Source organism: Fusarium proliferatum (genome assembly GCF_900067095.1).
Source record: "Fusarium proliferatum ET1 genome assembly, contig: FPRO_scaffold008, whole genome shotgun sequence".
Classification (NCBI taxonomy): Eukaryota; Fungi; Ascomycota; class Sordariomycetes; order Hypocreales; family Nectriaceae; genus Fusarium; species Fusarium proliferatum.
Window position 1 is genome coordinate 358,997 of NW_022194797.1, and position 13,287 is coordinate 372,283.

A 13,287-nucleotide genomic window follows, 5' to 3' on the forward strand; every position below is an offset into this window, starting at 1 on the left:
AAAATGGAAAGTAAAGCTAGTATTGTCTTAAAGAGCAAAGGTCAGGAGCAGGGATTATGAGTCGCTTTCGAGGCCGTGAAGGCAGAACTAAGTTTGAAGACGTTGAGAATAGAGGCATAAACTGGGCAAGGACATTATAAGGCTTAGAGTTAGAGTTAATCTTTTACTTAGCTTATTATTATTAAGTAATATATATATATATATATATCAATTACATTACTTATCTCCTATTTCTCGTGATAAATTAAGAGTAGGAAACCGAGCACTCATACTATTACCTAAATATGCCTCACTACCTCCGGATTCAATCCATAAACCCAAGGTTGGCTGAAAGCGCTCTTTTAGCTCCTGAAGATGAGCCTTCGTAAGGACCTCTTCGTCCCAGTGAAGGATGTAATCAACGACTTCTTGGAAGTCGGCCTTCTGCTGAGGAAACATCATACCAAGCAACTCCTTGCAAGACAGTTCTACCTGCCCCCGCTTAAGAAACGTTCTAAGCGGCCAGTCCAACCCCGCCATCAACACACTTTCGTTGTCGGGATAATCAAGGCGTTGCTTCTCCTTACCCCACTGGAATTCGACTGGAACTGTCACAGATGAATAAGGACTACCGTCATTAGACCGACGGCTTTCACCAAATTTGATCCAGAATCTTGGATTCGCTCCGTGAAGAAGAAATGACGCTATAATGGAGATATAAGGGCCCCGGTCAGCGGCGACAATGCTCCGCAGGAGCATATAGTGCCAGCAAGACGTGCTCTCCACTGCTGAAGGCCCATTGGGATCGGAGCCAGCGTCAAGATAGGCATTGGAGATTTCGTTGAGACCTTGGGAGATACGATTACGCCCCGCGTGGCTCGAGTCTGCACCCTGACATATCAGCGGTACCAGCATGGGCAGTGTAACAAGTCCTCGTATTCCGTCTAGGCCAATTGAGTGTTCCTGCAGATCATAATCTGGCATGCCGTACAGAGCAGTAAAGAGGCCCACCTTTACAGGAAAGCTAACTTGTATCGTGTGGTAGAGCAGATCCGGCCTCATCCAGTTGACGTCGACGAGCTGGAAGGGCGCCTGTGGGGAGAACAAGTCCTCGGCTATCTCGGCTACGTTATCTATGAATGCCGTGAATCTCGCTGAATCTGCGGCCGTATCCTTTGCAGCATATACTTGCAAGAGGCTGCAGATATCATAGTCAAGGCTCGGAGGTTGAAGCACGTTGAGTAGACCTTCTGGGCAGAGATCTAAACCATTCTCCAAGTCGGATGCCTCGTGGCGCTCTTGATAATAATTTTCCATCATGATGGCAGCTTGTATATGCGCCAGGAATGTCTGACACATGGCATCTAAGATGTCGAGGCTTTTCAACTCGGCGGCCAATTTTTGCTTTGTCTGGTCGCTTTTGAGAAATTCAATGATGGATCGGTGCGTGAATTTGACGGATTCTTTCAGGGTTCGGTCGATCTGCCGCTCCGGAGTGAGCTGCACCAACTGTATCTCGAGGAGGCCCTTACATTTGCCGTAGATCTTCTTCCGGGCTCGTTCCAAACGCTCAGTCATTTCATCGCCTTCAAGTTGCTGTATTTGTCGGCTGAGAGCGAAATCACGATTCACGATATATTCTTCCAGAAAGGAGACGCGCAAAATGGGCCAATCAGGGGGGCACTCAAGTGCAACTGCCAAGATCAAGTATGCCTCCTTTCGATCACTTGGATGGATGGAGTTGAGAAGGTGTTGGAATAGGTCATTCAACTCCGTGGGAAGTGTGTCAACTTTGTTCTGCAACTGCGACAGCCTATCACCGCTCAGGAGACCGTCCTCAATGTCTTGCAAGATCAGCTTGAGCCACAAAAACACGCCGTCCGACTTGTCCACAAGATTGGACTCAAACTGAGCTAAGTCATCAGGAACAGCAATCCTCTGGTAAAGCTCGTTGCTCTTTAGCCTGTCCCGCACAATTCTTGACATATCAGATCGTGTCAGTTCTTGCAAGCGGAAACTTGAGAATGTCTTGAATGCCTCTTGGAAGATAGGCCACTCCCTGCTCGAGACGCACATCTTCACACCTGTAGGCCGTGCTGATGTCCATCGCAGCAGTTCTTTTATTAGTGCCGCATGGTCTCCTTGAAACTCATCTAGGCCATCAATGAAGAAGACAAGCTTGTGATTGCGATAGACCTCGTCGCGGCGAATCAGATCGGTAAATGCGAGCAAAATATCATCCGAGGAGTCAAACGTGACTGCGACCTTGTTAAGGGTGGCATCCCAATGCTTAGGAAAGGCGAGAGGGATAAGCTCTGGAGCATTAGAGAGAATGGAATAGAGAAGGCCCCGAATCAAGCCCCTGAGACTCTTCTGCATTGTTGTGCCAGGATTCCAGAAGAAGAATTTGCCAAAGACAAGCGACTTGCCCGCAGCCCAGACATCAAGAAACCGTTTTGTTTCTTCCTGGCGACACAGGTATTTCATCAAAGTGGACTTCCCCGAGCCTGGCTTTCCGGAGATATGAAAGATGCCGTTGCCGTGTTTGATCCAGTCCATGAAGTTCGCACGAGCCCCAGAGTTTTCCATTGGTTTGTGAGATGCAATGTTAGAGCTCTGGGCTGGGCGATCGTCGTCACTATTGGATGAGTCGAATATCCACTCGAATGTCTTCTCATGGGCCTCGGCCACATCATCGTATCTCTCGTCCATCAACTGGAACCGTAAGGCAGTGAGGATGCAACTCTCTCGCACCTTCAAAGTCGCATGGTCTGACAAACTGACCACATTCCGAATCTGTTCCAGAGCCTCGAGGCTGAGAAATTTGACCTGTAGCCCAGAACGAAGAGCATCTACGTTTTGGCGAAGAGACGAGAGCTCAACTTCATTGGACTGGCCATATTCTACCAACTGGTTGAGACGTTCTAAAGATTCGAACCTGCATTCACAATATTAGTGAGAAGATGTAGCCTGGGACTGTTTGTTCTAGTCAAGTATTTCTCATACCGCGTCATTGTTGAAAGCAGCAAGTCAAGGTGCTGGCGGGAACTTTCAAGTCTCTTGAGGAGGTCATCCTTCTCTTTCTTCTTGCTCCAATCGCGGTATACTGCCTTCATGCTGCTCCGTATGGAATTCGGCTTCTTCGCCTTCAACCCTGCAAGTAGCTTTCGAAGCTCGTCTGAGATGCTGCTGCACTCTTCAACCAGCTCTTTCAAAGCTTTTTCATCTCTGCTCAGATTTCCGCTTGGTATCTTGCTTTGCAAATCGACCATGGTCGTGGCGAATCGCGTTGCCATGATGCTAAGGCTATCATTTTCGGCGGTGCTATTGGAAGTGGAATCGTAAATCCCTTTGGTTTGGTTCACCAATTTGAACCCGATATCAATGAAAGTCAGAATGTTGCCCGCCAGACCGATGGCTGTAAAGGGATCCATATTATTTTATCCCTCTCAGCTACCGCCCAGCCGAGGTTAGGTGGAATGATTCAGTAGGTGTATGAGGTGGCCAGATAACACAAATGAGGGGTTTTGGGGGGAAAAGTCTGGTGAGATCAAAATATGGGGTCCATACCGGGGTTATACTTCCCTGCCAAGGCAGATCATTGGGCTTTCTTACCCATGCACCAGCTGCTAAAAGATCTACTTTCTGTGCTATAGAGATAACATGTGAGAAGAAGTATCTGGCCTTTAGCGTGGCATCCTAGCCAGCCGAATGCTCACTTCGCATTAGGATTCTGCCAATTGCATTGCTGTTATGGCCAGAATGTCCACAATTTAGCCAAGCATCTCTTGTATGATATTGGTTGATTAGGTCCACTATTGGTCTGGATTTAAGACTAACCAGGATACTGCAGAAGCTGAGCTATTGTGTCGCCTGATTCTCGAATGCCTATTGGACGTTGATTGACTGAGCCGTGTCATCGCACCCTGGTCTTCATGTCAGACAATTCAGGAATGACAAGCATTCAACCTGTCTCTTGTGTTATTGCGTTTCCTTGATGCCGGCTTATCAGCTTTCTCTAACTTCCCAAACATGGATCTTTTATGCCGGGCTGTCTCACTTAAAGACTTCTCGATTCAAAAAACATGTTGTACAAGAGTGAAGAAAAGGATATTGGCACGACGCATTTGTCTGTTATGCCGCGCATTACCCGAGCCTGATTTTAGAAATGAGGCATCTTATCTTAGATACATAAGACTATGAGGGTTATCTATCTATAAGTTCAATAAATCCTTGGGGTTATTTCGGTCAAGATATAGAATTCCTAATGAAGATATATATATATCTATTATATGCGTGAGCTCTAGGTTATTTGAATGGGGATTGAGAATTACTAAGCACACACATAGCCAGTCGCTGCCTATAAGATTTAACTTTCGGCCGCTAACGCAAAGGATAAAGACATGGTATCTTTTTCGCCAATTCAAGCTTCTGCCCTGAAATCTTCTTCGATGACAAATCCCTCTTATCTGAAGTCCTAGGGCTGAAGGTGGCCTTCGATGTTGTTCATCGTATACCAGATCCGGGCACATTTATGCAACTTCTCAAGGTGTCAGTGCACCAATCAACTCGAATGTAACCGACCATAATTCACTTCATTACCCACTTTCAGCTAGCTCAAGGATAGCCTAGCCTCTCTAATCCCCTACGCCTTAGAAGCCACGATACCCGCCAGAGCCATAATCCGCCGCCGGGCGACACGTCTTGGCATGACACTAGCTCCAGACGGCGTTAGGTTATCATGAGTTCTGGTCCGAAGCGGCTTAAAAATCCTCAACCTCGCTCCTCATCCGCCCTCCCCAGAATCTCCATCTATTCCCAATCATCCTCATATCCCAAGATGTCTCAGCCTCATCCTCTTATTCCTCTGTCAGTTGACGAGACAAATCTGGCCCGCGATGTCATTCGGGCTGCGTATCCTCAGAATGTCCTCAAGTTCCGGGTGATTTACCTTGAGGAGCCTGCGAAGGAGGTCCTTGCTCCTTATCTCGATCTTGAACATGCTGGCAAGGTTACCAGCTCTACACCCAGACCTGCTCGTGAAGCGCGAGTTCATTTTGATACCGCTCATGGCGGCAAGCCTCCACAATCGCATGAGGCTATCATCGACCTAAACACAAGAAAGATCAAGCAGATTGAGTCAATCCGCGCTGATGCCCAAGCAGCGTTCACAAGGTATGCAAGCCTTTTCATCGGCTCAAGTCATATCACAGACTAATTGGTTCCTGTAGCGAAGAGCTCGATGATGTCCGAATTATCTGCCGAGACTCCCCCGTCTTTAAGGAGCGCATCGCCAAGTTCAACCTCCCCCAAGGCTTCGAAGTCGTCGTTGAGCCGTGGCCATATGGTGGTCTCGACGCAGCTGATGACCCCAACCGCCGACACATGCAAGCCCTTATCTATGCTGCCGACAGCAAGAACCGCGAATGCAACTTCTGGGGATATCCTCTCCCAATCATCCCCGTCATCGACGCCGAGACCCGCGAAGTTCGCATCCACGAGGTTGCTACTGGCGGAGGAAACGATCCTCACACTTTCGCTGAAGGCGACTATGCCAAAGCCAACATTGATCACATGACGCCTTCGGAATATGTCCCAGAGCTTCTGCCTGGTGGTCTTCGAAGAGATCTAAAGGAGCTTAACGTTGTTCAGCCTTCGGGACCCAGCTTCAATGTTGAGGACTCAAATGTGATTAATTGGCAAAAGTGGAGCATGCGAGCAACTTTTAACCCTCGCGAGGGTGCGGTGCTACATGATGTCCGTTTCGACGGCCGGAGCGTTCTTTACAGACTGTCTATCAGCGACATGACAGTTCCTTATGCGGACCCTCGACCTCCGTTTCATCGAAAGCAGGCTTTTGACTTTGGCGATGGAACACTTGGAGATGCTTGTAATAATCTACAGCTCGGGTGCGATTGTTTGGGTGTCATCAAGGTGAGCATGGCCAATCGAAAGGAACGGCTTTCGCATGCTAACGCGAATCTAGTATTTTGATGGAGTCTTGGTCGATCACAGTGGTACAGCTCGCACGACCAAGAATGTCATCTGCCTTCATGAGCAAGACAACGGAATTAACTGGAAGCATACAAACTGGCGCACTGGCCGGGCTGTCGTGACTCGCAGGCGAGAGCTCGTGGTGCAGTTCATCATCACCCTAGCCAACTATGAATACATCTTCAACGTAAGCTATTTTTCTCCTCGCTATGAGGAACCCACTGACGCATCACCAGTATATCTTCGACCAAGCAGGAGCCATCACAGTCCAAGCCCGAGCCACTGGCATCGTCTCCTCCGTCCTCATAGAAGAGGGCAAGACCGCTCCATGGGGCAACGTCGTAAGCCCCGGGATCCTCGCCCAAAACCACCAACACATTTTCTGCGTACGCATCGACCCCGCCATCGACGGCCATAAGAACACCCTCGTCCAGACAGAATCCCTCCCCATGCGCATCGACGCCCGCACCAACCCCAACGGCAACGCCTACCAGGTCGTCACCACCCCGATAACAGCCTCAGCAGGTCTTGACGCAAACCCCTTCACAGATCGCACGTTCAAGGTGCAGAATATGGATAAGCTTAATCCGATTAGTGGGCAGCCTGTTGGTTATAAGATTCTGGCGCCGGTCACGAGGCCGTTGCTCGCAGATCCGAATTCTACGCAGGCCAAACGGGCGAGATTTGCGCAGAGACATCTGTGGGTTACTAAGCATAGAGATAATGAATTCTATGCTGGTGGGCGATATACCCTGCAATCGGTGTCAGAGGTTGAGGGCGTTGCGGATGCTGCTGATAGGAACGATGATGTTTTCCAGCAGGATATCGTGCTATGGAGCGTGTTTGGACTTACTCACAACCCGAGAGTAGAGGACTGGCCAGTCATGTAAGTACCACACGCCATCACATTGAAACCTGGCCTTGCTAACCAGTACTAGGCCCGTAGAGATTCTTGATCTTCATATCAAGCCTGCCGATTTCTTTACAGCAAACCCAGCTATCGATGTGCCCGGCAGGAAGAACTTTACTTCTCAGCTGACAAACGCCGAAAAGGCCGAAGAGAAGTCATGCTGCGCTGAAGATAAGCCTCACCTGTAGAATACCTTGTAGGCAGAGGGGAGAGCATGTACTTATATGGGAATGAGTGTTATTTATTGCAGGCCATTGAGCATGAAATGAGAATGCTGGTAGGCTTTTGTTCGTAAAACTCACGACTTTCTATTATCAAATGTATTTGAAAGAGACAAGCTATATATAAATTCTTTATTTATCATGAGAACTCTGTTTTGTATGAGTAGCGACCACATTCTCTTGCAATACAGGCCGTGAAGAATTCCCTTATTTTATGTACACTTAAATTACATTTTCGACTCTCGGACCGCAGAGCAGTCATGATGAGACGTAAGGCGAAACTATATAAGTGTATTTCTGAGTCATTGAACTCTGATCTAGAAAAACTTTTTCCTCATATCTACCGTGGCGAAGATAATGAAACCATTGTCCAACTTGACTTGGATCGCGTGGCTCAGAGAACGGCCGACGGCCGACGGGCAGCCACCTTTCTCCTTTTGGTTTAGCTGAACGGCGATTGCGGGGAACTAAACTTGATGTAGCATTCCCAAGCGACGGACGCTGGTCTATTCCCCACGGGGTATGACTTGATATCGCATCTTCAAACGTTAGATACTGGGGATGCCGGTTGGTATTTCGAGGCTCCGTACAGCTCCAGTGTGTCGGGAAAGTCCGGTGGTAAGCTAGGAGTCTCGGTATGACGGCTGATCATGAGTCAGTGTCCTCAGTTTTGTGCCATGGCGACGGATATATGCTCTGTTGCCGTTCACTGTGATGACCTAAAGTGTTGCACCCGTGGCCGTTTTGGGGGTGACAACGTATAATTGGAATTATCCGATGCCTTGCCACATGATTGCAGGAACACTCAAATCCTGAGATGCGTCATCTTGGACTTCGAACCTCTCGACTACGATCAAGTCAGGTGTAGAGAAGAAATATCGTTTGAAAGCGCTTCCCTTGTAAAGATCACGAGTCCGCCTCTCTTAAATAATCTGATAAAATACAATTATAGCTCGGTTCATATCGCCTTCTAGACCTCTGCATCTATCTTGTTCACCTTCGAGTCATTATCGTCTCCATTCTTATTCCCACTGGCTTCTTCAATTCCGCTGACAAACAGCGCATCTTCGTCAAAAGTAGGCCCCTTGAAGTTATGCCTTCCATCGACAAACCATTGGATCGAAGAAACAATTATTATGACAGCAAATGCGACGACAGCGTAGTTCATGTTGGAGGCTGTAACATCGCTAACGGGAGGGAAGAGGAGGAAGACGGTGATGACGATCGTGTAGGCGATGCCAACCTAGATTAACGATTAGTAAAATTCTAAGCATAGATTTCTTTGTTTTCGGGGTACTTACAAGATTGCAGATCCAGCCGAGCCACTCTGGCACGACAAACGGTCGGTTATCCAATAGTCCCTTACGTCCTTGGAGACAGTTGATGGCAGGAGTGACGGCATATGAGATAGCGAGAGCGATAACAGCAGCTGATAAAATGGCGTTGAGGGCACTAGTCGATCCAAGATAGACGAGTCCAAAGATTATGACAATTGCGTTGGTGAGCAAGAGGGCATTGACTGGAATGCCCCATCGCTGGTCAACTTTGGCGAACACTCGGGAGAAGGGTAGGCCTCCATCGCGAGCAAAGGCGTAAACAATACGTGTACTTGTGGCCATGATGCCAAGGGTGCCAAATACAAGGCAAATCATGGGGAAGAGTAGGAGGCAAACAGTACCAGCCTTGCTGTTCGTAGCCTGGAGGTAGATCTCGACGAGAGGTCCGGTTGGGGAGGCGACGACTGCATCTACGTCTTTGATGACAAAAAGAAGACAGACAAGGAAAGCAAAGCCCGTGACCAGACCCATAGCGACACATGCGACCATGATGCGCGGTCCACGAATGCAGGGCTGGGGAATCTCTTCAATCATATGTGCAACGGCATCGAAGCCCGTAAGGCCAAGGCCACCTTGCAAGAGACCCAAGAGAAATGCAACACCCCCAGGCCAGCCAGTTGAGTTGATGAACTCTCCAAACACAAAGCTAGCTGGCTGAAAGTCAGGGGCACTAGTGGCCAAGACAGTGATGGTAGTGGCGAGGAGACCGCAGACTGACCAGATCAGCGCGATCTTTGTCATCATCGGCAATCCAGAAGCCAGGAATAGGTTGAGAAAGAACCCGAGGAATGTGTATAGGAGGAACAGCAGGAAGTACTGCCATCGTGTCGGTGCGAAGTCGGGGTCGTACATGGTGATGATACCGAGAAACAATTGTCCGCCCAAAACACCACCAGAAGCAGACAGCGCAACCCATCCACTAACATTAACCCAGCCAGTAACCCATGACACAATCGCTACCCATTTCGGAGGCGATATGATAGCAGCCCAATGGTACTGCCCAGCACTGGTAGGATAACAAGAAAGAAACTCGGCGTTCGAAACAGCAAGCGACAAACTGCCCACTCCAGCAGTGACCAGTCCCCAAATAACAGCTGTAGGACCACCGCTGGGCAAACCAACAGATAGACTCGACGCAAGAGCTGTCCAGGAATTGAGGATCGAAAAGGCAAGGCCAAGCATAGAGACAAAGGAGAAATTTCTCTCTAGTTCCTGCTTATGGCCTAGCGCTGCGAGTTGAGCGGCATCGCGTGCCAAATCAGCGTCGTGATTCTTCATGTTGCTGGAAGGGCACTGGGGAGAAAAATGGAGGGTGATGAGCTCGACATGGAGAAAGGGGTGAAGGTGGATTTTGAGGTTTTGGATGATAGATGAGTTGATCTAAAGACGGCGGATGGAGATATGCTATTGGTTAGGTCAGGTTGTGTGATTGGTTGGATGTAATCGGCCGTCGGGCGACGATAAGGGCGATAGTGGTTGTGGGGAGAGTCTACTGGGTTATCGGGGATTGCGGGGGGGCTACAGGGGGCTTGGGCGGGAGTGTAGGGTATTTTACAGTCAATGGATCCAAAGAGATTAATTCTTGTTCGATGCTATGCTCTACAGGTGATGAAGTGATAAAATTTGATTACTAGATAAATCAAGGCTCTGAGGCGTCGGTCTGGTGTTGATACTAAGATGTACCATGCTTAATAGTGGCAGGTATGCTGATCTTTATCTTTATAAATCGCTCATCCCTTATGTTGTACCCGGGTTCCGTCTGTGTTGACTTTGGCAAAGAGTTTTATATGAGTTCTGATCACGGATTAATAAGCAGTATTAAAATATGTATTAAATTACATCTCATAAGCCTTTTTCTGCAAAATCTATTGTGCCATTTTACTAGTCTAAGAAAAGCCTTTCCCAACACATAGACAGCCTCTCATGACTCTTCCCATCTAATATCCTTCTTCACCGCAATAGTTCCCAAAGGAATCTCATCCACGGCCACACCTTTAGAGTGCTCCACCACAGTATTATGCTGATTGTGATACGTCTCCGGCCACAGAACAGGTTCCTCAGCTGAGTCATTGTCGTGAAGTCTGCGAAATGGTCCATCCTTAACAGGACCTTTCTGTCTGTCTGCTGACTTTTGGCCGCTGCCTCCAATGGTGATGATTCCTTCTTTACTACGATCTTGTGTAGTCTTGGTGATGAATCGACCGAAGAGAACGTATAAGAGGGGTTGCATCGTAGGAAGGCAGGCGCAGAGGAGGCCGACTGATGGCTCGATGACTGTCCAGATCCAGGGTGTTGAGATGAGTTCTGGGTGTGTTGATCAGTATGGCACCGAGTGATGGCGAAAGAGATAAGGTACTTACTCGTGAAGTCTGCTTCTTGTCCGGCTTGGAGGAGGGCCACGATGTACTTCAACCGAATGCAGCTGATGATCACAATCCTGTACGACATGAGCATATGACTTTTCACAACTTCACCCAGAAACTTACAATCCACCAAGCAGAAATATTCCAGCGATAGCAATCTTCTGCGATCTCGGCACCTGGACCTTTGACACCTCAAAGACCGGTAACGCGATAATCATAGCGTCCATCACGATATTCGGGATCGAGTTGCCAATGAAGAATTTGTTCTTATCCAGACAGGTACCGTCTTTCATGAATGGCTTCCAGGCTTTGTCGACGGGCGAACATTGGAAGATGGATGCGAAGATGATTCCTATCCACCATGAAAAGGTCATTCCACCGAGGATGTAGCCGCCGATCCGCATGGACTTTGTTGGAAATATTCGGTAGTACATTAGGAGGATGCCGACTTTTATGGTGCAGAGGACTGTGCCGTAGACGAATTCGGTTAAAACTAGGCACTGTTTGCGGTGTCAGATAACTCGTGTTGCGACAGTGAGGATAGTCACATACCAATTGAGCTCGTCCAAGACGATTTGGGTCTTGCATCATGTTGACCGCCAATGGTTTGCCAACGCCGCCATAGGTAACAGCTAGAACCAGTATCAGTTGCGTCACAGTATGCAACTTAATTCTGCAGGGAACTTACATGCGATCGCAACTCCAGCAGTCGCCCAAAGCAATGGCTAGATTTTCTGTCAGCGTTTTGTGGCTTAAGAGGATCGAGCAACTACAAATCTTACCAATGACAAGAGTATCATGAAATCATCACGTTCGAGGGCCATTCGCTTTCGGTGTCGAGCCCATACTCTGATAGCCACAACGCCGAGAGCGAAGGGTATAGAGACTGCGCTTACTATAATGAGAGAAGGCCCTTCATTATGATTCAAGACATCAGGCGGAAGAGATGGAGTCGAGTTATTGCCAGACATATTGCCGATGGTAATAAAGATGCCAGGAAAGAGACTAAATCACCAAAACAGCTAGGAGCGAACACGGGGAGCAAAGCATGAAATATGGTTTGAACTTACCACCGACCATGACCAAAATGGGAGTAGGCATTGAAACAGCCGATTCCTGACTCGTCCGTCGCTTAGTGGAACATAACGCGGCACACGCGGGTTCACGGCATTGAAAGGAATAAATCCCACTGCTAATGCAACCCTACAAGGCGTAGTCGAGGGTCCGGTACCAAACCCGCGGTGTTAGTGTGCGGAAGGCCAGGGGTGCAAACTCTAAGTCATATGTTGGCCCATGGAAGGATTTTCAGCCGCCGAACCTCACCTCACTTCCCCTGAACCATCAGTCAAACTTTTGGTTCTATGGAGATAGTGCAGGGATGTATTACGAGGACATGCACGTAACTGAAGAGATCCACGTGGTCCGGTATCAGCTGTTTTCTGCATAGCTTGCATCATGACATTGTGGCTAATTATAAGAACTGTGCTTGGTCCTTTTTATGATATGAAACAGCCAGCCACATCAACTCGCAAGCGCAAGCAACACTGAAGATGAGCGACAAGCCAGTTCTACTCTTCGTTCATGGAGCATGGCATCCCCCCAAATGCTACGACGCCATAAAATCTGCCCTCACCAACCTCGGCTACCAATGCATTATCCCGAAACTCCCCTCTGTAGGCCCTGAAAGTCACGGCGTGACGTGGGAAGCAGACAAAGCGAAGATCATCGAAACAGCAGAGCCTTTCTTCAGCCAAGGTCGTGAGGTCGTTCTCATCGCTCACTCCTACGGCGGCATTCCCGCGACTGCTGCCACTGAGGGTCAAGGCATAGAAGAACGTGCGAAACGCGGCTTAAAGGGTGGATTCCACTCAATTATTTTCTTAGCTGCGTTTGCTATCCCGGTCAAGGGCTGGGATCTCATCACCACGTTTGGTGGGGCTTATCCGCCCTGGCTGCAGGCTGGCGAGAAGTACACAAAGGTGAGAAAGATCGAAGCGTTTGCATCATGTCGCTAATGATTTGCAGAATCAGATTACTAGGATGGCGGAGGGAGCGAGGCAGAGTGTGTACAGCGGATGCAGTGAAGAAGCGATAGATAAGGCTTTGGAGGCTACGGAGCCGCATTCGCAGGATGCGTTTGAGACGAGTCTGGACTTTATCGCATCGGATATCACTATTCCGAAGACGTTCATCATTTGCGAAAATGATCAGCTTATCTTACTGCCTCTTCAGGAAAAGCTTGTTGAGTCAACGCCTGGGATGAGGTCTGCAAGGCTGGCGGCAGGTCATAGTCCCTTCGTGGAGAAGACGGAAGAAACAGCAGAACTAATTGTAAAGATCGTCAAGGACAAATAGATTAGACTAGCATGACTCATAGAATAGAAACGAGACTATCGCTCCCAATTGATAGGATTGGGCCTGTCACTACAGGGCTGTAGCGCGTGCCACATCGGCCAACATCCGTGCGGCTCCGCAGATTTGGC

At 48.6% G+C, this 13,287-nt stretch overlaps 5 protein-coding genes across 5 annotated transcripts; 2 read left to right on the forward strand and 3 right to left on the reverse strand.

Moving 5' to 3' along the window:
• Positions 1-216: 216 nt before the first annotated feature.
• On the reverse strand, positions 217-3,413 carry FPRO_13807 (uncharacterized protein; the record flags this gene model as incomplete). The annotated part of the gene is made up of 2 exons (XM_031218763.1): positions 217-2,917; positions 2,986-3,413. The coding sequence occupies 2 exons, from the start codon at positions 3,411-3,413 to the stop codon at positions 217-219; spliced, it is 3,129 nt and encodes a 1,042-aa protein (XP_031084589.1).
• A 1,406-nt stretch (positions 3,414-4,819) lies between these two features.
• Positions 4,820-7,071, forward strand: FPRO_13808 (uncharacterized protein; the record flags this gene model as incomplete). Its single annotated transcript, XM_031218764.1, has 5 exons — positions 4,820-5,154; positions 5,211-5,913; positions 5,966-6,160; positions 6,210-6,859; positions 6,912-7,071. The coding sequence occupies 5 exons, from the start codon at positions 4,820-4,822 to the stop codon at positions 7,069-7,071; spliced, it is 2,043 nt and encodes a 680-aa protein (XP_031084590.1).
• Positions 7,072-8,074: 1,003 nt separating this feature from the next.
• Positions 8,075-9,719, reverse strand: FPRO_13809 (choline permease; the record flags this gene model as incomplete). The annotated part of the gene is made up of 2 exons (XM_031218765.1): positions 8,075-8,347; positions 8,406-9,719. 2 exons carry the CDS (start codon positions 9,717-9,719, stop codon positions 8,075-8,077), a joined length of 1,587 nt encoding a protein of 528 aa, XP_031084591.1.
• A 643-nt stretch (positions 9,720-10,362) lies between these two features.
• On the reverse strand, positions 10,363-11,775 carry FPRO_13810 (uncharacterized protein; the record flags this gene model as incomplete). Its single annotated transcript, XM_031218766.1, has 6 exons — positions 10,363-10,745; positions 10,802-10,878; positions 10,928-11,304; positions 11,357-11,436; positions 11,493-11,529; positions 11,587-11,775. 6 exons carry the CDS (start codon positions 11,773-11,775, stop codon positions 10,363-10,365), a joined length of 1,143 nt encoding a protein of 380 aa, XP_031084592.1.
• Positions 11,776-12,354: 579 nt separating this feature from the next.
• Positions 12,355-13,159, forward strand: FPRO_13811 (uncharacterized protein; the record flags this gene model as incomplete). The annotated part of the gene is made up of 2 exons (XM_031218767.1): positions 12,355-12,783; positions 12,830-13,159. The coding sequence occupies 2 exons, from the start codon at positions 12,355-12,357 to the stop codon at positions 13,157-13,159; spliced, it is 759 nt and encodes a 252-aa protein (XP_031084593.1).
• Between the last annotated feature and the right edge of the window lie 128 nt (positions 13,160-13,287).